Here is a 27,903-nt window from a genome sequence, read left to right on the forward strand (position 1 = left end):
CTCTTACTTTCTCTGCACATGTTACATCTGCCCCACCTGCAGTGCAACATGGTTTTGTCCAGTTGCTTGCTTTTTTGATTTGCTTACAAACCTGATTAAGGCCCTGAGTGTGTATGTGTACTGTTGTTAAATGTAATAAACCCAGTTTGAAACAGTGTTCCAGGTATGTGACTTTGCTAGGGGAGGTGAGGAGACTGCCGCTCACAATACCGACGACTGAATCCCACCTCCTTCCAGTCCTGACTAGTCCCTACTCGTGGGTCTCCGCGACACCCATAGAGTGGGAACAAAGCCGACCCTAACCAATATGATGCCCTAGGAAAGATTTTGGCTTGTGACCCTAGCACCACTGCTAGTTCCGCCTCTGACCCTGCACCCCTTTCCCAGCACTATCACCCCTCACCCATAGCAGTCCTCATTTTGGTGCTGATACACATTACATCACACAGTAGTACCACTTATATACGTTACTCCTCACAGTAGTGCCCCTTATTCACATTACATCACCCTAATTTGTTCCTTATTCACATTACACCACACCATATTGCTCGTTATTCACAGACCTTTCTATAAGTTACGCCACACAGTAGAGCACCTGATACACATAATGCCACACATTAATAATTCCTTTATACACATAATAGCACACAGTAATGCCCCTTACACATTATTAATGTCCTTATAAACATGATGTACCTTACATATTATGCCAACCTTTATTAATGCCCTTAAACACATAATGTCCCTTACACATATGCCGCACATTATTAATGCCATTATACACATAATGACACACACATTCTTATTTTGTCGAAAAACTGGTCTTTTTCGTCAAAAAAACCATGTTGAATCGGATTCGACAATTCAATACGGCACTTATCGTCGAAAAACCTGTTGGTTCAGTTTTGACTTTTGACCATTCGACAGTCGAATGTAATCTTAAAAAGGCGGCATTTCGACAAAAGTATGTTCAATTGAAGTATGTCGAATCGGTATCAGTGCTTTTCGACATTACTTTCTTCAATTTCATTTCGCCAAGTTTTTCTGGCATTAGCTGACAAGAAATCTTAAATACTTTTATTTTTTGGTGCTTTTTTGATTTCTAATAGCATATCTATTTATATTTGAAGTAATTATCTACTTGGTTTTTGTATTTATGACCCACATTTATATTTAGATTTTTACCCAGAATATTTTTTCCTGTACTCGGCTGAGGGAAATGTACCCATGATTCCACAGTTTTACCCAGGTTACACTTCTCCAAAGCCACTCCTCCAAAGTCACTCCTGTGTTTGAGACTTCAGGAAGACGAGCAGCCATTACAGTCAGCTCTCTTGTGGAATCGTTTTTTTAGGGCAATCTGCGTTTTTAACATATATATCCTATTTTTGTTTACACTGACTACAATAATGGAGCCTTTTTCTGACCATATTGTTATGTTCATGCTGGTGGCAAGTTTGGAGGATGAACAGGCTGTGGAACATCAGGATCGTGAGTCAGTGCGTGCTTCATTTCCATGTCCACGCCAGTATCGCACCAGGCGTGTACTGGAGGATCTCGTGGTGATACAAAATTATCGCTTATCGGCTCGCGAAATATATTCGCTGTACGATCTGTTGGAGGCCAACCTGGATCCTCGGGCACGGACCAGTGGTTTCCAGAAACTGCTGGCTATGTTACATTTTTTGGCGTCAGGCACATTCCAGCCTACTTTGTCTCAAACGTGCGTTTTTTCACAGCCGACACTGTCGTCCTGTATAACCCAGGTCATTAAGGCGTTCCGCAAATTAACGACCCAGTTCATCAGATTTCCAGATACGGACAGCGTATGGCGTGAGATCAAATTAGGCTTTTACAATGAATTTAAATTTCTCAATGTTCTGGGCGCGATTGACTGTAGTCATGTGCACATCAGGCCGCCACAGAATTCGAAAGAATGTTTTCGGAACTGAAAATGCTTCCATTCCATGAATATTCAGGTGGTCTGTGATGTTGATATGAAATTTACCAATCTTTTTGTGGGATTTCCTGGGTCATCTCATGACTCCTTCATCCCAAGCAAGTCATCGCTGTTTCAGGATTTTGAGACCGGAAAAATGCTGGATGGCTGGCTGTTAGGTAAGTTGTTTTTTTTATGTTATTTTTTTTAATATTACCCACCATTTTTCTTTTTCCCATAGGCGATGCGGGTTATCCCAACAAACCTTGGCTCTTGACCCCATTGTCTAATCCTGTCGGTGAAGCCCAAAAACGGTACCAAGAGACACACATTGCATCGCGGGGAGTAATTGAGCATGCCTTCGGTGTACTTAAAAGCCGGTTTCGATGTTTAGACTCTTCCAGTGGTGCTCTTTTAAACTCACCATCGAAGGTTTACGGCATAGTAAATGCATGTTGTATTCTGCACAACATAGGTGTCGCAAACCGTTTGCCAGTGACTCTTCGTCGCAGGGCTTTCCGCAATGGGAACCGTTCTTCTGCTCCACTTGTGGGTATGGACGAAGGAGATGAAGCTCGAAGATTTTTGATCGAGATGTATTTTTCCTCAGCCTGTGAGTATACTTGTAATATTTGTATTTTCATGTAAAATCAGTGTGTCATATTTCTAATTAAATTGATGTGGGGTTTTTTTATTACAGAGTTGTCCTGTTGATATCCCTATTGACGTCCCGTTGACGTCCTGTTATCCACAAGTTGCATCCTGTTGATGGGTTGTTGCAGTTCTTCTGCCAGTTTACCCCCCTCAACCATGGATGGCCTACTTGTGATGTGGACCTGCCCCACCTCCATGTTACAGAGAGACCATTCAGGTGAGATGTATTGGCCAAAACTCCCTCTTGTCGTTGTAACCTGTGTGTATGTGCAGTGTTGCTGGTACCTCTTGTTCTTCTCCAGAAAGGTTGACACGCTTCCAATTACCTTGAACTTAATCCTTTTTCTCTTCCACAGATACTACGGAGTAGCCCTTCCAAAGTGAAAAGTACCATCTCCGGATGTAAAGTGACACTACAGTACCTCGGCTATACCATGGATGGCCTACTTGTGATGTGGACCTGCCCCACCTCCATGTTACAGAGACACCCTTCAGGTGAGATGTATTGGCCAAAACTCCCTCTTGTCGGTGTAACCTGTGTGTATGTGCAGTGTTGCTGGTACCTGTTGTTCTTTTCCAGGAAGGATGACACGCGTCCAATTACCTTGAACTTAATCCTTTTTCTCTTCCACAGGTCTTACGGAGTAGCCCTCCCAAAGTGAAAAGTACCCTCTCCGGATGTAAAGTGACACTACAGTACCACAGCTATGCCGTGGACGACCTACTTGTGATGTGGACCTGCCCCTCCACCATGTTACGACGACACCCTTCGGCTGAGATATATTGGCCAAAACTCCCTCTTGTCGGAGTAACCCAGGCATGTCGAAACTGCTGCCCTCCAGCTGTTGTGAAACTACATATCACATCATTCCCTGACACAGCTTTTCTGTCAGAGAATGCTAAAGCTGTGTCAAGGCATGCTGGGATGTGTAGTTTCTCAACAGCTGGAGGGCCGCAGTTTGGACAATGACGGGTGTAACCAGTTTTTTTTGTGCAATGTTGCTAGTACCTGTTCTTTTTCAGGAGGGATGACACTACAGTACCCCCCCTCTACCATGGACGGCCTACCACAAGACCTTCAATACCACCGCATTCCTGAAATGTCCTATTGTAAATTTCATTTATTATTAATTTAAAGAAAAAACACAGAACTTCTAAATTGAAAATTTTATTGAAGAAAATTAAACAGTTGTATTTTCTATTGTTGTGAAAAAATAAATTATAATAAAACAAAAAAAGAAGTGTTTGTTCTTCTTCATACATTCCTTTTTCTTGTGTAGATATCTGTTGAAAAAATAGAAAATCATACTTAAGTAAAGGGCACTGTAATGATGTCACGTTTACATTCCTTTTCCAAGAACATTTGTGGAACCACACAGTCCAGAAATGGGTTTTGTTGGACTGTGTGGTTCCCCAAGGGCAGGCGGGCCAAAGTGGAAGAGTCGTGGTGTCCGTATTCTGCACTTTGCCACGCCTGCACTTGTGGAACCACACAGTCCAGCAATGGGTTTTGCTGGACTGTGTGGTTCCCCAAGGGCAGGCGGGCCAAAGTGGAAGAGTCGTGGTGTCAGTATTCTGCACTTTGGCACGGCTGCACTTGTGGAACCACACAGTCCAGCAATGGGTTTTGCTGGACTGTGTGGTTCCCCAAGGGCAGGTAGGACAAGGTTTGTGTAAGTGTGTGTATAGTGAAACATGGCATTACTCACCTTTATAAGCACAACACGAACAACACTGTCCACGACTCTTTATCAACCATCCCTATGAAGAATTAAAAAAAATATACTAGTGATTGGTCAAGTAACAAAAAAGTGAATGAATAATTTACAAAACTGTTCACCAAAGGTTTTTTAATAAAAAAAAAAAGTGGTATCATATTTGCTCTTTGGCCCATCATATATGTAACCACAAGGAGCTTTCATCAGTTACCACACTTATACATGCCCGCGCATGTATGTCTGGTAGTACCCGGTCGGGGGTGGGTGAGAACACATTAAATTGAAACATTACAAAGTAAAAAACAAACTAATGGGAGGGAGAAAAGGGGAAGCAGAAAAAATAACATTATAAATAATTAAATAATACGACCGCGCTATCATGTGTGGGGGTTGTCCTGATCCTCTTCCTCCGGAGGTGGCGACAGTGTCCTTGGCGGCTGTTGAGTGCATTGGATTGGCCTTGGTGGCCGTGCTGGTGTAGATGTTGAGGCCGGCGGTCGTGGAAGCATCTGGTAAGTGGGGTACATCCCTGTATATCCTTGGTACTGCTGTGACTGTCCATACCAGGATTGTGGTGGAGCAAGGCGTCAGTGTGGCTTGTGGTGGCGGATGTGGTGGTTGACCAGCATGTTGTTGAGCTGGCTCTGGGAGTTTGTCGTAGATCATCTCTAGCGTTGTTGCGATGATCTGTTGGCTGGCTGCTGAATGTCGCTGGCTCTCCAACATGTTGTGAACGCTGTGTGACTGGCATGCCGTGTTGTCCACCAGCCGGTTGATGGATGTGACCAGAACGTGAAGGATGTCCATAGTCTCCCTGTGATCTGCCTGCCTGGTCTTTCATGTTTCTGCCATGCTGTCAGCAAGAGCCTTTTGCATTTCAACCATACTGGTTGCCATCTTCTCCATTGACTTCTCAATGACGTCCAGTCTGGTGTCAACAACATCCCGAAAACTCTCCTGGCGGTCCTGCATCTCTGTTGCCAGGGTGTTTACCCTCTGAATCTTTGAGGGATCCTGCCCTTGCTGAGTGTCTGCCACCAATTGCATTTGTTCAGCTGCAAAGAAAATTAGAAATAAATTAGAAGACACATTCCTACATATGTTTGAAGGTTCACAAAGATTTTTTTTACAAAATTAGTTTTATCTAATTACTTACACAGGGATGTAGAAACTGCGGATGCTGCAAATCCACCTCGTCGCCTGACTCTTCCTGTAACAGATCCGGACGAATCTGCTGCTGGTCCGTGGCACCTCTGTTTGCAAAAGTACACACACAAAAAATAAGTTAGTAAACTATGCAAAATGGTGAACAAAAATAAATCAATGGATCGATATATTAACCTTCTGCATCCTGTGGTGTCGCTGCTCCAGGAGCTTCTCTGGGCCTCAAATCAGGAGACTTTTCTTGGGTATGGCTGGATGCGTCTGCACGGCTGTTATCAAACCCTAGAAATGTCTCGTCGGTTAACTCTGTCAATTTGAACAGCTCAGGTGATGGGTCCACAAGGGTAATGTCTTCTTGAGGCTCTTGGATCACAGTCTCTGAGCTCCTGGAGGGTAGATCACGAGCTTGGGATGCCCTGCGTGCGGGTGATGTACTGCGTACTGTTGAAGTTTGGCGCCCAGGTGCTGGTCTGGGAGCTGATGATGTCCGACGTGCAGGTGATGGTCTGCGCGCTGATGATGTCTGGCACGCAGTTGATGGTCTGCGCGCTGATGATGTCTGGCACGCAGTTGATGGTCTGCGCGCTGATTATGTTTGGCGCACAGGTGATGGTCTGCGCGTTGGTGATGTCCGGCGCGCTGGTGATGTCCTCTGGGCAGGCGTGTCTAGGGGAAAGAAAAAACACATTAGCAAAGAAAAAAATAATTGTTTAGTACAGCTCATCTTAATGTATTCTTACCATCATGCCGTCTTCCGTCTTCTGGGCGGTTCCTCTCGGGAAAGCCAGGGTTCATGCGCCTTTTTATAACTACCTCCCAGGGCAGCCACTTGAAATTGAGAGGCGGACCACCTTCGGTTCCAGTCTCATGTCTGCGCTAAATCCCCATCTTTTTTTTGGTCTGTCTACGGCAATCACTGTACCGCTTCATGCAGTTTCTGTTGCTTCGGCGGTTTCCAGATACTGCAGTGACATGACTTGTGATGGTGTCCCAGATCTTTCTCTATGTTTTTGCTGCTGTTTCCTGTGCCCTTGGTCCATACAGAACATCGTAGGACCTGTCGATGCCATCCACTAGGGCACAATTTTCCGCCTCTGTGTACCGGGGTCCACGCGGAATCTTCCGTCCTGTGTTTTCTCAATAGGCTTCCTCCTCTGACTGATCCTCTGGCTGGCTTCTTGCCTTTTAGGGAAATAAAACATGCAATTAATACTATCAGTGTCAGTGTCCCTGGCAGTGCGCAAAGATACCTGTAGGTGTGCCTTGTGGTGTGTCGGTGTGCCTGGCAGTGCGCAAACTAGCCCATGGGTGTGTTAAGTTGGATGCTATTGTGGCTGCAGGTGCTGAAAGTAAACTGTCTTGGCCTTTTCTTTTTCTTTCTACTTTCTTGTTGGTCCCTTGATGACCGCGGCTGATCGCTGGATGCCTGTTCGACCATCTCCTCCTCCTGGGTCGGCGCCCACTCCTTGTTGCTGTCCAGCAATTCTTCTGAGCAGTGGGGGGAAGGCGGGCATCGTGGGCGCTGGTCCCTGGACATCCCTGGTGTAAAAAGAAAAAGAAAAAAATATTTTTACATATGTACCCAAAAAAACACAACCAAACACACCAAAAATAAAGCAGAGACACGCACCCCACATTACATGATTTATTCTATAAAAAAAAACATGAAAGCCACCCCTGCATCACGTCATGCTGCTAGTACACCAGTGTTTAAGCATGACCAAAAACACATTAGAACATTAAAAAAACATGAATAACCACGCCCAAACAACCCAAAAAGTCAGTAAATGTGCCAGCAGCATGACATGTTGGGGTGCACCAGTGCTCAAGCATGACCAAACACATTAGCACATAAAAAAAAAAACATGAAAAACCACGCCCAAAGAACCCAAAAAGCCAGTAAATGTGCCAGCAGCATGACATGTTGGGGTGCACCAGTGTTCAAGCATGACCAAACACATAAAAAAAAACATGGAAAACCACCCAAAAAGCCAGTAAATCCACCCCAACATGTCTTGCTGCTGGTACACCAGTGCTCAAGCATGACCAAACACATTAGCACAGTAAATAAACCATGAAAGACCATGCTCAAACAACCCAAAAAGGCAGTAAATGTGCTAGCAGCATGACATGTTAGGGTGCACCAGTGCTCAAGCATGACCACATTAGCGCATAAAAAAAAAACATGAAAAACCACGCCCAAACAACCCAAAAGGCCAGTAAATGCATCCCTGCACCCCAACATGTCATGCTGGTAGTACACCAGTGTTGAAGCATGACCAAAAACACATTTTAGCAAATAAAAAAAACATGAAAAACCATCACCAAACACAAAACTCCACTAAAATCATGCAGCAATACAAGCAGGACCTTAAAAAATACACACCTGTACATATATACATACCCCAAACACAACCAAGAAGCACCACATGTACACCTCATGGCACCCCCCCACCACCACCACCCAAACATTACATAATGCACTCATACCTTATACAAAACAGTAGCTAAGCACTCAAAACAACACCCCTACCCAAACACCTACATGCAACGCCAGACCACATGTAGTACTTACCTACAAATGTCGAATTCGCTCCAAAACCGACTCTCCTCCGGGGTGGCTGAAGGTCTTCTGTCCGTCCTGGATGAAAGTCTGCTGGGTGTATGAACGATACCACAGCAAGCAAAACCAAATTGATCACTCTGCAGCTCCTCACTCCGCTCTGCAGATTTACAAAATGGCTGCTGAGGACGCAGCAAACAAGCCCTATATATGATTCCAAACGGCGGGAAGTCTAATCCAGGCCGCCCACTATTCGACAATTGGTCCGTTGTCGACCGGGGGCGTGTCGAATCCGTTTTTAATTGAATATGTCGATTCAGTGTGCCCGAGTGGAGGGTTTCGGCTGTCGAATAGTGTCAAATCAGAAAAATTACGAATCCACGCCGGAATTCAACACCAATTGAATATACCCCATAATGTCCTTTACACATATGCCGCACATTATCAATGCCCTTATGCACATAATGACGCACATAATGTCTCTTACACACATGCCACACATTAGTAATGCCCTTATACACATAATTACACATATGCCGCACATTATTAATGCATTTACAGTATACACATAATGACACACATAATGCCTCTTACACATATGCCGAACACTATTGCACAACCAGCCCACCTGTACACAGCACTCACACGGCCGCTGTTACTGTGACCTTTTCCTCTGCTTGGATACAGATGTGTCCTCATACATCTTGCCTCAATACGCCATGCAGCAGGAGATACCTGGCGTTAGTCAGTCGGCAGCTCTAGGACAGCTCTGCTAACGTTGGGCACCTTTTTTGCCGAAAAAATGTGTCTTATTTGCAGTGGCATGTGGTTAGGATGCACAAGCAGCTTCTGTTAATTAAAATGATATACAGCATGCCTATATTCTGTGTGCGACTGTGGCTGTATCTGCATACGAAATTCTACGTTAGTGATTTCCAGGAATACACTGTAATGGGGCATATCATATGCAGATGCAGCAGCAGTCACACAGAATATAGGCATGCCGCATATCATTTTAATCAGCATAAACTGCTTGTGACCCTAGGCATTCCAAATGCCCTAGGCATTTGCCTATTTTACCTATGCCTAAGGCCGGCTCTGAGTGGAACTATAACCTGTGGCAAGTACTTTTTTTCGTATTTATTTGAAACTATGTGCACACTTTATGTTCATTATCTGCTTGTGTATCCTGTATGAATGCTTCTTTGGATGGCCAGAATGAAACGTCATCCACGTACTAAATTAGTGTGGTTTCATGTGGAGATAAGTATTTAATCAATTGTTCTAAAAACACTGGGGCTATTTAAAAAAGCAAAAAAATAATAATTTGCAATCAGGTCCTAATATAATGTTGCCCCAGGATATGAATGCAAACAACATTAATTGTCTGCCTAAATGTGATTGAGTACTCAAAAAATACTGAGCAGAATAAAGCCAGTTAGTGTGCATAAGTGGACTATTAATGACAATGCCCTTATGCAAGAGCCCTTGAAGAATGGGAAATATACCTTGTTCATCTTCTGGCTGTAAATGGTACTGCAGCAATTTGGGTGAGGTTATGTTTGCTTTTCATGCACCCCTTATAAGATCAACTGAAGATCTGAAACCTCTGTCCATAAGGGGCATTCAGAGTCTGAAGCAGTCGGGATTTCCTGCATATGTGCAAGACGTGTGACTAGTGGGGGTCATTCCGAGTTGTTCGCTCGTTGTTGATTTTCGCTATACTGCGATTAGCCGCTTACTGCGCATGCGCAAGGTTCGCAGTGCGCATGCGCTTAGTTATTTTACACAAAAGTTAGGTATTTTACTCACGGCATAACAAAGCTTTTTCATCGCTGTGCTGATCGTAGTATGATTGACAGGAAGTGGGTGTTTCTGGGCGGAAACTGGCCGTTTTATGGGAGTGTGCGGAAAAACGCAGGCGTTCGAGTTGCAAAATGCAGGAGTCGCTGGAGAAACGGGGGACTGGTTGGGCAAACGCTGGGTGTGTTTGTGACGTCAAACCAGGAACGAAAAGGACTGAGCTGGTCGTAATGGCTGAGTAAGTCCCGAGCTACTCAGAAACTGCAAAGAAATTTCTATTCGCAATTCTGCTAATCTTTCGTTCGCACTTCTGCTAAGCTAAGATACACTCCCAGAGGGCGGTGGCTTAGCGTGTGCAATGCTGCTAAAAGCAGCTAGCGAGCGAACAACTCGGAATCACCCCCAGTGTGCTTAGTAAATCTTTAGTTCACTGCTCATATTCTTCCACAACAATGGCATATATAAATGTCACAAAATATATGTATCCACTGAGAGACTCCTTTGGACCACACACATTTGAGTGTACGATCTCAAGTGGTTTTGTAGCTCTTTTTGTTGACTTTGGAAACTGCTAAAGATTTTATTCCCAAAATATGTATTGTACCTTTCACATAAGATAACATCTCTGTGTTAGTTACTGACATTCTTGTGAACATCCTGTTCTTTATCTACAGAACACTGTCATATCCAAGGTAACCAAAACTTGTGCCAGTGTTCCAATGACTGTGATTCACTTGACAGTGCTGTGCATCAAGGACATACAATTGCTGACACATTGTTCCTGTAGTGATAAATGTCCCTTTTCTCACAATGCACTTTCCTTAGGTGAAATGAACTCTGTGGCTTCTCTATTCTAGGACACTGATGGTGATAAGATTTGTTCCCATAATTTCTGTGATTTTTGTTCTTGATCTAATTCTTAAGCGATCTTTAGATGTCCCAACTTTTGTGGCTATCAATGTTCGCTTGCTAATTCCCTTTATTGTGATAAGTCACCCTCAGTTACCTTGATGAACCATTCCTCATTACAGTTTAAATGTTTTATCGCACATGAATCAATATACCAATCGTCCTTTTTGTGGTTATCTCCAACACCAAGGGCTGACTCATCCTTCGTAATTACATTTTTAGGTCTGCATATGATTCCGTTTTCTCTGTTTGCAGTCATTTGCTTTGTGACAATTGTAACACTTTAACTTTCTGAATTTCTCACTCTTTGCTTGTAATTCAGTTGTCTCAGAATTTTATTCACAAGGTACACTTTCCTAAAACTGTAATAGATTTGCTTTTACTGTGTCTGCTGTCAACTTGGAAGTCAAACTCTGGAGTTAAATTTTGAAGCATGGTTATTGCTTTTTCTTCATCATTTACTTGCACGCCAACATATGTTGAGAGATAGACATCATCCTGTCTATATAATCACTCATACTTTTGCATTCACATACCTTTGTATTATACAGTGCACATCTAAAATGTATTCTTCTGATGAGACCCCCATCCTGGAATGCTGCTTCCTGTAGTGCTGTCCACATGTCTCTAGCTGACATTTTTCCATGTTGCTCCACACTTAAGCCTATGGTGCCCATGTCTCTCTACAGCATCTGGGCTTGGACTTCCACAAGGATTTGCTGTTACTTTCCCTAATCTTTCTCGCCTTTGCAACATTTCTATAGCAAACTTCCACGTACAGTAGTTCAATTTTCTGCACCTCTTAGTTTAATAAACCCCATTATAGGTGTAGCTCCTGCATCTGGGCTCCTTACAGACATTATCTTGCAGCTTCTGTACTGTAGAATGTCTTTGTTGTGACGCTTTTAGCTTTAAACACTCTGCTTTCTTCACTCAGTGCTGTTAGACCTGTCTATCTCTACATGTGGCCAAGATGGCACCTCGGTGCTGCTCTGGCATCTGTAATAATTATCACTATGTGCCTAGGTCACTTTCATACACAGTATACCCTTGTTTGCCTGGGACACTTTTTCACACTTGAGTGCCTGGGATACGTTTCACAATAGAATGGCTGGGATACTTTCACACTTGTGTGGCTAGGCCCATAACTTGTTATAGATATGTGTGTACATGCAATGGCATTTAGCAGAGTAGAGTACACACCAGCGCAGTGTTTCTGAAGTGTGGTTTATTGGGAAGTGAAGATACAGCCGCACACACTGTGGTTACACTGGTTTAGGCATGAAGCAAAGCTTGTAGCAGAGCGGGGTTGTGACAGCTCACCAGCCAGTGACTGTCTTCGGGTAGCGGTGCAGGATGCTGGAACAGCGGGAACGTGGGGTACTAAACAACAGGTCTCTTGGAGCTTAGTGGGAGATGTCCATCTCCCACTACATCACTGTACACATTAATGAGATGGTGCATGCTTAGTAGTTACTCCGGCGTTCATTTTGATTAGGGAATGAAGCATCCCTGGAGGAGCCATTTGGCCGTATGCACCGTAGCGCTTACCTATTCTAACATTATTACTGCATGCATGGGGGTTTTTGCAGGTACATTTGTAAAGCATACCATAAATATTCTGTTTTTTAGTGCTCTGTTTCATGTGGATTAGGCGTTCAGAAAAGAACAATACAATGTACAGAAAAATATGTCTCTGGAAAATACAGACATCTTGCTTCAAAAAAATGCTTACATCTGGAAAAACAAAACATAGAACTTGAAAAAGTCTGCGAACAGGCTGAATGTCCAAGGTATCCCATCCACACTGTGGTTAATCATCCCCGAGGATCTTGGTACTCTTCTCCATGGTCTCAGGTAATGTGGTATGTCTTTCTTCTTCAGTGTGTTCAATAACAATACAATCAAGTGGGAAATAAAATATTGTGTTTGTGTCTTTCACCATTTTTAACAAACGTTTGAAGCAAAGAAAAGCTGGGTTAAGTTGTTGTAATATACCTTTATGAAACATGTCAGCACACTTAGTCCATTGACAAATAAATACTATGCAATGAACAGTCTTCCCTTATGTTTTTATGATGTGTAGTAGCATTTGACTACCTATCTATGTGACAGCAGCATCCCCCAAACCAAAGAATGCAGTCTGTGTTGTCAGAACCAAGTCACCTAATCATGACTTCCTATAGGGCACTTACTGAGGTCATAACAGAAGCATCTTAGGATCAGTCCCATGCAGAATATCTGTCATTTTGAAGCGTAAAATTAAACTATTTATCTTCCGTCAAGTTTCAGCTTCAATTGATACCCGACAACAATGTCAGTTGGATTTTGCAGCTTTAAATGCTGTCTTTTTTTGAGCTTTTAGTTTAAAACCCACTGCAAGTAGAAGTTAAAATACGACAACAAAGCCGTACAAAAGAGGCACTGCACAGATCACAATGATCTGTGCATTCTTCTTTCCTATAAAATGTAAAGAAAGGGTTAACATTTAAAGAAATAAAATGTGTTCGGTCCCCCCCAAAAAGTAACCAGTCCTGGACCTTTCAGCCTGGGTTATGGCCGGAGGATACCATGCTGTGTGTCTTCCTGCTATAGCATTATAGCCCCAGCTAGTTCAGCCAGGTGCTGGTTAGAGGATAACAGAAGGACCCGCAGATGATTTACCATTGGCGTTTCTAAAATGGGGTCCCACACCTCACACACTGCCCCCTGCACACCGCAAACACTGCACCCATTTAAATACTTACCATACCGGAATCCAGCATCAGGCGCAGCGATCGCGGCAGAGATCACCGCCGAAATGGCCGCCGCACATGCGCGGTAGACAAATTAGTCTCCAGATCATGGCAGGCGCCCTGTTTCCGGAGACCTGCGCATGCGTAGTAGACTTCGGCACAATGCCGGAGTCTACAGCGCCGTTCAGAGGATGGGGCCCATCCGGAGGTGCACACGGGCCCCCTCCTCTGTAGAAACGCCCCTGCGATTTACCCCCTATTTTCACCTAAAGAAGATTGCACAGATCATAATGATCTATGCAGTGCTCCTCCCAATCTCGCCTGCCACAGGCCGGTCTATGGTTTGGCTGGGTTTTCCCTTGTGTTGGTTTTTGGCCGGTTTTAAAACAGACCTTTAGTAAATCTATGGACCCTAGTCTTCCCAATCACACATCGATATTTGGTCCTATGCACTAAAGTGTTCCAGTCAGGTTTTTGGATGGTTTGTCTTTAAAAATGGACGGTTTTGGTCGGTTTACAAAACCGATGAAAGTTCCCCAGAAATACAAATGTGACCTTTAGTAAACCTCTAAATGCCTATTTGTCAGTCTATGTGTGAAAGTTTGTTAGTTTGGATGTGTGTGTTAAGAAACAGATGTATAATAATATACCCACTGCTTTACATTATTAGAAGTCACCCCTGAAATCTGTGCAGTCCATATTTATGTGTGTATAACTCTATGTTTTACTAGGGACCAGTCATGATTTTTAATGTTGGTATTGCCATATTTGTAATTATGGGGATAGAAAAAACAGGTGGAAAATTGAGTACTGTAGTTAGAAATGAGATGTATTTCTCAATGGAGACCTGCCTAATGGCAGTAAGTAAACGTAACCTATGGTAAGTTTACAAAGTTGCATAGAAGCAAGTCCCAATTCCCTGAGTAAAGTAATAGATGACTTAAGAAGAGGCAGCTTATATACAGTATAAGGCTCCTTAATTGATTTCCCTGTAGAAGTCTGTAAATGCATTTGAAGTAATCTGGAGCCCGTTCTCATTCCTTCCTACTCTGTTATTAAAAATAAAACACACTAAAAAATTCCTAAAATGACTTAGACGGCTATAAAAATATAACATGCAGAGTTTTTTTAAATTATTGGATCAAGTTGTTATTTACAGACGAGGAAGCGCTGAAACTTGCAGCCTCACAGCAAAGTGTTTGTAGTATATGTTATTAATATATATATATATATATATATATATATATATATCTGCAAAGCGTAAGCAGAAAACATGTTCATGAAAAAATAATATTTTGTGCAGACTGTGTTCACTTTGAGTGTTTAGTGTCTGCAAGACACTAAGTTGATGAGTCCTTGGAGTAACAAAATCCCTGTAAGATAAAGTGCATACTGTAGCTCATTAACATGTCAACGTATTGCTATTTAAGAAAACAATGTGGATCATACTTTAAAATAGTTTGAAGAGTACAAGACAAATGCATTGGTGTATTTGATATTTATGTAACATACTAGGGTAAATTTACTAAGATTGGAGTTCTATTTAAGATGGCAGCCAATCAGATTCCAGGTATTATCTTCTAGAAGGTTCTAGATAAATGTGAAGTAGAATATGATTGGTTGCTATGAATACATTATATTTAAATAAAATGGCACTCCTACTGTAAATACTGTATGCAGCCCACATTTTTGAGCAATGATGGTGCAACCTCAACTATAATAATATAAACATGTAACACAGAAAGAAGAGGATGTTCACATAAATGGGATGTAGTCAGTGCTTAAAGTGGTCCTAGAGAGGTGGTGGAACTCGCCCCCCTCCCCACGGCACCCATGTAATAAAGGTATTGCATGCCCAAAAAAGGGGTGTGGTCTAAAAAAGAAAGGGGCATGGTCACACAATAATAATAATGCCCACAGTAGTAGCACCCAAGTGGAAATTTTTAAGTGGGGGTATGGAAAAGTGAAGGCTGTAATTATGTGTGCCCCAAAGGTGTGCGTGTTCCTGAAAAGGGGGCATGGCCACCCAAAAGGGGGCATGTCTTTCAGTGTAGTTTACCACACCATATACCCCTTATACACATTATGCACCACAATAGTACGACCCCTTACTGGTGCCCCTTTCACATTATACCACACAGTATGAGCCGAAATTCACATTATACCCAACAGTATGAGCTGAAATTCACATTATAGCACACAGAATGAGCCGAAATTCACATTATAGCACACGGTATGAGCCGAAATTCACATTATAGCACATGGTATGAGACGAAATTCACATTATAGCACACAGTATGAGCCGAAATTCACATTATAGCACACGGTATGAGCCGAAATTCACATTATAGCACACGGAATGAGCCGAAATTCACATTATAGCACACGGTATGAGCCGAAATTTACATTATAGAACACAGTATGAGCCGAAATTTACATTATAACACACGGTATGAGCCGAAATTCACATTATAGAGTGACAGCAGGGACATGGAGAGTGGCAGAGAGAGGGGACAGCAAAGGCATACAGTAGGGACTAGGGAGAGAGAAAGGCAGCAGGGTAAGATTACCGGTTTAGCAGCGGTGGTGGTCTGCGGTGCGGTGCATGAGTAGGCTGTGGTAGGCATGGGGTGGAGGAGGCTGTGGGCCTCAGAGATAGTGCAGAGGAGGAGGCTGTGAGCGTGCAGAGGTCCGAGGGTGGGGCAGCAGAGGAGGCTGAAGGGCGGCTGCAGCGGATCTGGGACCAGGCTGGTTTTTTAATATCCCTGCCTCCGCATCGAGCTCCTGTGACCACGGCGATAATATTTCAAAACTGCCGCAGACCAGCAGCCATTCAGCAAAAGATTTGAACTAGTAGCGCCGCGGTCACAGGAGCTCGATGCGGCAGCAGGGATAATAAAACCAGCCTGGTCACAGATCCGCTGCAGCTGGGAGTCTGGAACCAGGGCTTCCAGTGTGGCGGCGATGGTAGGGACGGAGGGCGGACCGGGAGCTCAGCTTCTTTGTCGGCCTTACAGTGCTTATAGCTGCCAGAAGAAAAAATGGATATGTGCAAAAAGGCGCCTAAATAACAAAGATGAATAATATGTTTATGGATAAAAACATATATCTTTATTACTCACAGTTATAACATAGAAGTACCATAAAAATACCATATAAAACAAAGTTACCATATAAAACAAAGTGTATATTATTGCACTGTCCCAATGAAAATTCTCACCCTCTTTTGGATTTGCGGTGGGCCGAGAGCTTTTTAGCATAAAAGCTTTCCGGTCCTGATGGATTTGGTAGAAGCACCACCGCAAAAAGCTTTTTTCCTCTGGAGGTTGAGTAGGGAACCCGGTACCGTGCACTCAGAAAATAAAGTCCATGTCGTCCAAAGCGACGCGTTTCGGAGTAAGCACTCCTTTCTCAAGCTTGGATGACATGGAATGATATCAAACATATATTTATACCCCTCCTAATTGAGCTAATTGCTCATTCATTATTCGATTAGGAGGGGTATAAATATATGTTTGATATCATTCCATGTCATCCAAGCTTGAGAAAGGAGTGCTTATTCCGAAACGCGTCGCTTTGGACGACATGGACTTTATTTTCTGAGTGCACGGTACCGGGTTCCCTACTCAACCTCCAGAGGAAAAAAGCTTTTTGCGGTGGTGCTTCTACCAAATCCATCAGGACCGGAAAGCTTTTATGCTAAAAAGCTCTCGGCCCACCGCAAATCCAAAAGAGGGTGAGAATTTTCATTGGGACAGTGCAATAATATACACTTTGTTTTATATGGTAACTTTGTTTTATATGGTATTTTTATGGTACTTCTATGTTATAACTGTGAGTAATAAAGATATATGTTTTTATCCATAAACATATTATTCATCTTTGTTATTTAGGCGCCTTTTTGCACATATCCATTTTTTCTTCTGGCAGCTATAAACACTTAGGGATAAGGTGTTCCCTTTGAGATATGTGACGGCCGCCTTTCTAACATTTATAGCGCACTCTAAACAAATACATCCTTTTTTGGCCTTACAGTGCTCAAAGACGTGCCGGTATACTATACCGTTGTATACCGGCCCACTTCGAGCACTGGTAGCACGCCGTAATACACATACAGTAATGCCCACAGCAGTAGCACCCCTTATACTATGCCCAAAGTAGTAGTGTCCCTTATGCAATGCCTGCAATAGTAGTTCCCCTTATGTCCCCAGGAGTGGTGCACCTTATGAAGTGCCCCCTTTACAATGCCTTCAGTAGTGCACTCCATCAGTAATGCCCTTAATGGTAATGCCCCTGTGTAGTATTGCCCCCAGTAGTAATGTTGCCTGTAGTTATGCCCCCAGTCGTTTAGCCCCCTGTAGTTTAGCCCCAGTAGTTGAGCCCCCACTGGTAATGCTTCTGCAGTTATCACTCCAGTAGTTTACTCCCCCCCCCCCCTTTAGTTTAGCCTCCCAGTGGTAATGCCCCCAGTAGTTTGCCCCCTTGTAGTAATGCCCCCAGTAGTTTAGCCCGCAGTAGTAATGCCCCCAAGTAGTAATGCCGCCAGTAGTTTAGCCGTCCTGTAGTTTGCCCCACTGTAGTTATACCCCCAGTAGTAATGCCCCGGCCCCAGTAGTAATGCCCCCAGTAGTTTGCCCCTTTGTAGCTTGCCCCCTTGTAGTTTGCCCCCAGTAGTAATGCCCCAGTAGTTTGCCCCCTTTGTAGTTTGCCCCCAGTAGCTTGTCCCCCAGTAGAAGCGCCGCTAGTACACATATGGGGGATGGGGACGACACCATGCTCACCAAGCCCCGCTCTCACCGCAGTCTTCTTGGCTTACGCTCCTCGGCACTATAGGAGAAATGTCATGACATCTCTCCCATAACGCGCACTAACAGAGCTGGAGGCTGGAGCTCAATAGTGAGCTCCTGCCTCCGGCTTACGCTATGGAGAGAGCACCAGGCGCCCGCTGGTAACGCAATCTCAGCGGGCGCCCGGCATCTCCCTGCAGCACAGGGACATCGGGTTGGGTAAGCCGGAGGAGACGGAACGCAGTTCCGCCCCGTTCCGGCTTACTTTAACCCCTAGATGTCGTTATGATCCTTGCGGTCGGGATTCCGGCAGTCAGCATTCCGACGCCGGGATCCTGGCTGCCTGAATGTCGGCAGGGGGTCCAGGACTATTCCACGACACCCACAGAGGGGGAATAGAACCTGTGGCGAGCGCAGCGAGCCACTGGGCCTGCAGCGTGGCGAGTGCAGCGAACCTGCAAGGGGCTTTCTTGCGCTCGCTCATTCTGGCGCCAGGGATTCCGGCATCGGTATGCTGAACGATGGGATCCTGCCCGCCGGTCACCCAATCCACATAAATAACAGGGTTAAGCATCAAAGTCACATGGCATTAATGCTTCTATGAAGGAAGCAAAACAAGCACTTACTGTACACTAAATATATAACATTCTGATATCTCCTACTGTACATTCCACCTTTATTAAATTGCTCCTTACTAATAATGGGGCTAATTCAGTCACACACTGCTACGATTGCTTTAGTGTGTGTTTTTAAACACACTTAATGATAACTACTTAGTCCAACTAATTGAGGAACCAACTAGGTACAATGCAATCTTAGACCTGGTATTAACAAACAATGGGGATTTGGTATCAGGTATTATAGTAGGGGAACCCATAGGAAACAGCGACCACAATATGGTCACATTCAATATCAGTTTCCATAAACAGCCCTATACTGGCTCAACTAGGACTCTAAACTTTAGCAAAGCAAATTTTGAAAAGATGAGGGTATTTTTCAGGGATATTGAATGGGAAGGTTTGTTTTTAGGAAAAAATACTACGGAGAAATGGGAGGTACTAAAATTCCTGCTAGCTAAAAATACACTCAAATTTATTCCTATGAGCAGCAAAAAAAGGAATAAAAATCATAAACCGATGTGGCTTAACAAAAAGATTAAGGAACTTATGGGTAAGAAAAGGCGAGCATTTAAAAAATACAAATCTGACAGGGAAGCAGAGTCATTTCAGCACTATAAGGAATGTAACAAAATTTGCAAAAAGGAAATAAGAGCGGCTAAAGTAGAAACTGAAAGACTAGTAGCAAAGGAAAGCAAAGCGAATCCCAAAAAATTATTTAAATACATTAATAGCAAGAGATTAAAGAAGGAGAGTATAGGCCCTTTAAAAGACAAGTTGGGAGTCTTAAGCAAAAATGATAATGACATAGCGGACACACTAAATGAGTTTTTTTCAACAGTATTCACTAGATAGGACCCAATTCAGGGACTGACACACAATCTCAATAATGAGAATATCCCACTGATAGGTACTTATTTAAGCGAGGAAGTAGTCTGTGGCCGATTAAAACATTTAAAGATTAATAAATCACCAGGGCCCGATGGTATTCACTCAAGGGTTCTAATGGAGCTTCACTCTGAACTGGCAAAACCGCTATCTTTGATCTTTAAGGATTCAGTTATATCAGGTATGGTTCCCAAAGACTGGCGTTTAGCGGAAGTAGTGCCTATATTCAAAAAGGGAAGTAAAGCTGAACCTGATAATTATAGACCAGTTAGTCTTACATCTATAATGGGGAAAGTATTGGAAGGTATTCTAAGAGATAGTATTCAGAAGTTCCTTGAAGTCAATAAGGTTATTAACAGGAATCAACATGGGTTTATGAAGGACAGATCCTGTCAAACCAACTTACTTGGCTTTTATGAAACAGTAAGCGCAAACCTAGATCAGGGTAAAGACGTGGATGTAATCTTTTTAGCCTTTGCCAAAGCGTTCGATACTGTACCACACATGAGACTTATCTACAAGCTACAAGAATCAGGGCTAGGAAGCGCAATATGCACTTGGGTCAAAAACTGGTTAGATAATAGGGAGCAGCGCGTTGTGGTTAATGGATCTTTTTCAACTTGGACTGAAGTGCTAAGTGGTGTGCCGCAAGGCTCAGTATTAGGACCGCTATTGTTCAATATTTTCATTAACGACCTAACAGAAGGTCTAGAGAGCATGGTGTCAATTTTTGCAGATGATACCAAATTGTGTAAGGCTATAAATACAGAGGAGGATGCCGAGTCTCTTCAGAACGACTTAGTTAAATTAGAAGCATGGGCAGCCAAATGGAGAATGCGCTTCAACACAGACAAGTGTAAGGTAATGCACTGTGGTAACAAGAACAAAAATTACACCTACCTACTAAATGGGGGTAAAATTAGGGGATTCTGTACTGGAAAAGGACTTAGGTGTCCTCATAGATAGCAAGCTAAGCAGTAGTACCCAAAGTAGGACTGCAGCAAAGAAGGCTAATAAGATATTAGCATGCATAAAACGGGGTATTGATGCTAGGGACGAGAGTATTATACTCCCGTTATATAAATCACTAGTGAGGCCACACCTTGAATACTGTGTACAATTCTGGGCACCGTACTACAAAAAGGATATCCTGGAGCTAGAAAAGTTACAGAGGAGAGCGACCAAACTAATTAAGGGCATGGAGACGATGGATTACAAGGAAAGGCTTGAAAGACTAGGCATGTTTACATTGGAAAAGCGGAGACTAAGAGGGGATATGATCAACATCTACAAATATATAAGGGGACAATACACAGAGCTTGCGCGGGACCTGTTTTTGGTTAGATCAACACAGAGGACTCGTGGACACTCGCTCAGGTTAGAGGAGAGGAGATTCTGCACAATACGTCGTAAAGGCTTTTTCACGGTAAGGACAATACGTGTTTGGAATTCCCTGCCCGAGGGAGTTGTAATGGCGGAATCTGTCAACACCTTTAAGAATGGGTTAGATAAATTCCTAATGGATAAGGATATCCAGGGGTATGGTGCATAGTCATGCATTATAGTTACTATAAATAGGGATAAAATGCAACGGCTGACAGCAGCATCAGTCAGAAATTTTAGTCAAATCATCATGCATAGGAGACCACAAATAGGTTGAACTCGATGGACAATTGTCTTTTTTCAACCTCAGATACTATGTTACTATGTCTTTTGCTGTAGTCATGTCTGTGACTCTATGCAAGCAGTATAAGTGTAAGTTTGAATTGGGGCTGTCAGAAATTGTGGAGCCCAAGACTGACAAAACAGCACTCCCCCCCTCCCCCTCCCCCCCTCCACCCGGGGGTGCAGTTGTTGATACCGTGGGTGGAGCTACAGTGGGGTGAGGCATTAATTGGTGCATAAAACTGTTTTTTCGTTTTTTTATTGCCAAGATTTGGGCTGTGGGGTGGGTGTTATTATAACATTTCAGTCTATCATATAAATTATATTAAACCCTAGACCTGCTTCAGCCACCTCAGTATGATACATAAATACCCTCACGGCAGTTCCACTTTACTTACACACACATATACCCCAATCACTTTCCTTTCATACACATACCCAGCCCTGCCCCGGTCACCTACCTCTAACACATATAGGGTATACCCCAGTCGCCTCGTTCTCACACACACACACACACACACACACACACACACACACACACACACACACACACACACCTGCCCCAGCCATCTACTTCTCACACGTATATGCTTCTGTTCTAGCTACCTCCCTCTCACACATATAGATACACCAGCCCTGCCTCAGCCACCTCAGAATGATACATAAGTAGCCTCATGGTAGTTCCACCTCAATCACACACATATATACCTTAAGGTCCATACACATTAGACTATGTCGCTCTGTGAGCGACGTCGTCTAGTGTTTCCCTTCCCGGGCCAGCCGGCGGCCGCCTGTACACGCTGAGCGATATGACCGCTCATATCGCTCAGTGAAGTCACACCTCCGCCGGCTGTGCATGCAGCTCCTGGACGACAGTCCAGATTGAGCATGCATGTACTGCCTACAGCAACGATCATTGCCGACCCGCGGGGCCGCGCATCAGTTGTCACTGGCGGCATACACACTTGCCGAGAAAATGAGCGACATCGCTCAGGGAGGGGGAAAATGAGCGACTTCGCTCATTTTATCGGCAAGTGTGTATGGGCCTTTAGCCATTTTCCTCTCAGACACATACAACCAGCCCTGCCTCATCCACCTACCTCTCACACACAAATACCCCAGCCAGATGTCATAGAAACATAGAATTTGACAGCAGATAACAACCATATAGCCCATCCAGTCTGCCCTTTAGGGTAAGATCATTAGAGTTAGTTTAGGGGATTGGTTTAGGGCAGGGGTAGCCAACCCTGGTCCTCGAGAGCTACCAAAAGTTAAAATTTTCCAGGTCTTTTAAAATGTTTCAGTTAGTAATGACTACACCTGTACACCTGCTAGGTGAGCTGGAAAACATGAACTGTTGGTAGCTTTCGAGGACCAGGGTTGGCTACCACTGGTTTTGGGTATTTCAGGTAGGGTATTAGAGGTGGTTTGCTGGTTAGGGTATTAGGATTAGGTTAGATTATTTGGGATAGGGTCAGTGGCATAACTACCACCCCCGCAGCCACTGCGGAGACGCCGCCACTGATTGCAGCTGTGTGTGGTACTGTGAGTTAGGGAAGGAGCTGGAGGGCACAGCACGCGCCTCTCCTGTGTCCCTCCTGGAGTGTGCAGTGTGTGTCATAGTGTGTCACAGACATTGCGGTGTGTTTCATAATGTGTCACAGGCAATACGGTGTGTAATATACTGTATCACGGGCATTGTGGTATGTAGTATAATGTCTCAGGGGTATTGCGGTGTGTGGCATAAGGTATAACGGGCATTGCGGTATGTGTCACAGGCATTACGGTGTGTGGTATTCTATATCACAGGCATTGTGGTATAATGTCTCAGGGGTATTGCAGTGTGTGGCATAATGTATAACCGGCATTGCGGTGTGTGTCATAATGTGTCACAGGCATGACGGTGTGGTGTACTGTTCACAGGCATTGTATGTGCTATAATGTCTCGGGCATTGCAGTGTGTAGCATAATGAATAACGGGCATTGCGATACGTGGCATAATGTGTCACAGGCATTACAGTGTGTGGCGTAATGTGCCAGGGGCATTATGGTGTGTGGCATAATGTCTAAAGGCCATTGCACTATGTGGTATAATATATACTGGGCATTACTATAAGGAGGAAAAATGACAAATAATGTAAGGGGCATGAATCAGGATTATAATTTTTTTTCTGCGGTGGCCAACGTCTGGGCATGCAGGTTGCAAAACTGGGGTATAAGGTAGTCTTTTCCTGCAATGCCACGCCCCTTTAAGCAAAGCAACTACCATTTCAGCAAGGCCATGCCCCCTTTTTTGAGGCACGCGCAGATTCATCACTTTACTAGTGGCAATTATGGGTGGGGGAGCGCCAGAGAATGTTTTGGCTTCGGGGAGAAAAATTTCTAGTTATGCCACTGGATAGGGTATTAGGTCCTGTAACTTTCATTGATCATTTTTAGTGCTCAATATTTACCTTTTCAATGTAAAATGATAGAACCAGTGGCGGTTCTTGCCACGGGCAAGCAGTACTTTTGCCCGGGGCGCCGCCTTCCGGAGGGCGCCGGCGCCATCCGGAGGGCGCCGCACCAGGGCAAGATCCGCCACTGTGCCCCCCGCAGTGCCCTGCTGGGCCCCCCCGCTTTGAAGGGAACCAGACGCGTAGCGTCTAGTTTCCCTTCATTGAGAGGACCTTAGTTGTGCGGTGCGCGATGACGTCATCGCGCACCGCACAGCAAAGGTCCTCTCCATGAAGGGAAACTAGACGCTACGGTCTAGTTTCCCTTCGTGTAGAGGACCTTTGCTGTGCGATGCGCGATGACGTCATCGCGCACCGCACAGCATAGTGGCACAGACACTAGGGGTCATAATTGACCTCTAGTGTCTATGCTGTTCTATGGGAGAGACGTAATAACGTCTCTCCCATAGATCGAAGAGAAAAGAGAGGGGAGAAGAGCGGTGCCGCCGGCGGAGGGGGTCTGGATCAGGAACGGGGATGGTAAGTATTCTTTTTATTTATTTATTTTCTTGCAGCGTCGTGACCACGCCCCCAATTGAAGCCACGCCCCCATATTTTGCCCGGGGCGCCACAACTCTTAGAACCGGCCCTGGATAGAACATTCCTAGCTTAAGAATCATCTAAAAATTGCACATTACACTAAATCTTGAATCCTGATTTCTTAAATAGTTTTTTGAAGCAATTTATATACTACTGTACATGAATACATAGCAGAGTGTCTTCTGTCTTTGCTCAGTTTGTTTTTCAATGTCTGTGGAACAGATCATTCGAAAGAAAGAACAAAAAAAATAAAAATAAGAAAACTTTGTATTGCATCTTTACGAAGTAACCTCTTTGCATGTTTGGAAACCCATTCATTCAGTTCTGTAGACTCCAAAGGAATGAACAAAATATAAAGGTAGTTTGAGGCTTGTGGCAAACAAGGAGACACAATAGGATGTGGATGAGGTCTTCCCAGAAAATCTGAGCCCACATGAATGGATCTATGAAGACAATGCAGATACCTAAAGTTACAGTAAATTAAGGTACAGTATCTTCACACCCACAATGGAATGGTGACTGGAGGGGTAGAGGAATGCTCAGCCATTAAAAGGCATTATTACTTTGTAGGGCATAAGGGTCACATTGACCAGCTTGCTACAGAGATTTGTGAGGGAAAAGAGAGTCAAACAAACTCAGGAGGTTAAACGTCTACCCCAGTATTAGAGTGCAAGCTTTGAAGGCATCAGCCACCACACTGCTACTGATGTGCAGTTTAACATGAGATTGGCATGTAAGTGACTGAACATTGGAGGAAGAGGCTGGGTGATGGTGAGATGGAGTCATGCAAGAGAGAGCCCAGCTCACCCTGGTGCATACACTGCTGCTACTTTGTGCTGCCAGTGGCATGTCCGTGATAAGCGTGCATACTGTAGCCCAGCCATTAGTCCTCCTCCATCTGACCAAACACTTCATCACACACACAGGCTCACATTTACAGCAAGTCACAGTGGAAAGCTATGTTCATTGGGTTTCAGATTCACGTAGGGGTATACAGTATCATGAAACCAAAAAAGCACAACTGGCTCACAGAATCCCTCTAACATCTCTCTCTCTCTCTCTCTCTCTCTCTCTCTCTCTCTCTCTCATATATATATATATATATATATACTGCTCAAAAAAATAAGGGAACACTTAAACAACACAATGTAACTCCAAGTCAATCACACTTCTGTGAAATCAAACTGTCCACTTAGGAAGCAACACTGATTGACAATCAATTTCACATGCTGTTGTGCAAATGGAATAGACAACAGGTGGAAATTATAGGCAATTAGCAAGACACCCTCAATAAAGGAGTTGTTCTGCAGGTGGTGACCACAGACCACTTCTCAGCTCCTATGATTTCTGGCTGATGTTTTGGTCACTTTTGAAAGCTGGCGGTGCTTTCACTCTAGTGGTAGCATGAGACGGAGTCTACAACCCACACAAGTGGCTCAGGTAGTGCAGCTCATCCAGGATGGCACATCAATGCGAGCTGTGGCAAGAAGGTTTGCTGTGTCTGTCAGCGTAGTGTCCAGAGCATGGAGGCGCTACCAGGAGACAGGCCAGTACATCAGGAGACGTGGAGGAGGCCGTAGGAGGGCAACAATCCAGCAGCAGGACCGCTACCTCCGCCTTTGTGCAAGGTGGAACAGGAGGAGCACTGCCAGAGCCCTGCAAAATGACCTCCAGCAAGCCACAAATGTGCATGTGTCTACTCAAACGATCAGAAACAGACTCCATGAGGGTGGTATGAGGGACCGACGTCCACAGGTGGGGGTTGTGCTTACAGCCCAACACCGTGCAGGACGTTTGGCATTTGCCAGAGAACACCAAGATTGGCAAATTCGCCCCTGCGCCCTGTGCTCTTCACAGATGAAAGTAGGTTTTCACTGAGCACATGTGACAGACATGACAGAGTCTGGAGACGCCAAGGAGAACGTTTTGCTGCCTGCAACATCCTCCAGCATGACCGGTTTGTCAGTGGGTCAGTAATGGTGTGGGGTGGCATTTGTTTGGGGGTCCGCTCAGCCCTCCATGTGCTCGCCAGAGGTAGCCTGACTGCCATTAGATACTGAGATGAGATCCTCAGACCTCTTGTGAGACCATATGCTGGTGTGGTTGGCCCTGGGTTCCTCCTAATGCAAGACAATGCTAGACCTCATGTGGCTGGAGTGTGTCAGCAGTTCCTGCAAGACGAAGGCATTGATGCTATGGACTGGCCCGCCCGTTCACCAGACCTGACTCCAATTGTGCACATCTGGGACATCATGTCTCGCTCCATCCACCAACGCCACGTTGCACCACAGACTGTCCAGGAGTTGTCGGATGCTTTAGTCCAGGTCTGGGAGGAGATCCCTCAGGAGACCATCCGCCACCTCATCAGGAGCATGCCCAGGCATTGTAGGGAGGTCATACAGGCACGTGGAGGCCACACACACTACTGAGCCTCATTTTGACTTGTTTTAAGGACATTACATCAAAGTTGGATCAGCCTGTAGTGTGTTTTTCCACTTTAATTTTGAGTGTGACTCCAAATCCAGACCTCCATGGGTTAATAAATTTGATTTCCATTGATAATTTTTGTGTGATTTTGTTGTCAGCACATTCAACTATGTAAAGAACAAAGTATTTAATAAGAATATTTAATTCATTCAGATCTAGGATGTGTTACTTTAGTGTTCCCTTTATTTTTTTGAGCAGTGTGTGTGTGTGTGTATATATATATATATATATATATCACTGCCACACTTTCCTGCAGGTCCTACTCTATTGCTCAAAATAATTACCATAAAAATAGCTGTTACGTTAGTGTTTAAAGTATGCTACCTGGTCTAAAGCTTACAGCAACTTTACTATTACGGATAAGACACACCTGTTGTAAAGCACCTAGGAAAACAGCTGACATGAACTATAATACAGTAAATACGTTAAAACAGGGTGCATGAGAAAATGTGATTTTTATGGAAATTATTTTGAGCAATAGAGCAAGACTAAAACGCCACTGTTTATTATTTTTAGTTAATATAGTGAGTGCAGAGCCTCTGTGATTTCTATTTTCAACAATGTGGTCACAAACCGTGTTGCACCACAAATCTATACAGTAAGTACAGGGTGGTCCATAAGTGTGAAAACATCTTTATAAAAATGAAATGAGTAAGGAATTATTGGGCATAATCGCAAAAGTAAACTCTTTCTCTAATGGGCATACCATGGGGGGTAATTCCAAGTTGATCGCAGCAGGAATTTTTTAAGCAGTTGGTCAAAACCATGTGCACTGCAGGGGAGGCAGATTTAACAAGTGCAGAGAGAGTTAGATTTGGGTGTGATGTGTTCAATCTGCAATCTAATTTGCAGTGTAAAAATAAAGCAGCCAGTATTTACCCTGCACAGAAATAAAATAACCCACCCAAATCTAACTCTCTCTGCACATGTTATATCTGC

The 27,903-nt window shown here is 44.1% G+C and overlaps 1 protein-coding gene across 2 annotated transcripts in view; it reads left to right on the forward strand.

Annotated features, from left to right (window-relative positions):
- Positions 1-27,903, forward strand: part of ADAMTS16 (ADAM metallopeptidase with thrombospondin type 1 motif 16) — a 922,431-nt gene that overhangs the window by 827,996 nt on the left and 66,532 nt on the right. For both annotated transcript variants that reach the window (XM_063922811.1, XM_063922812.1), the window contains one exon: positions 12,383-12,607. In XM_063922811.1, coding sequence (XP_063778881.1) covers positions 12,383-12,607 — 225 coding nt within the window. The remainder of the gene's footprint in view (positions 1-12,382; positions 12,608-27,903) is intronic.

The sequence above is a fragment of the Pseudophryne corroboree genome, chromosome 5, assembly GCF_028390025.1.
Source record: "Pseudophryne corroboree isolate aPseCor3 chromosome 5, aPseCor3.hap2, whole genome shotgun sequence".
In the NCBI taxonomy this organism is placed as follows: Eukaryota; Metazoa; Chordata; class Amphibia; order Anura; family Myobatrachidae; genus Pseudophryne; species Pseudophryne corroboree.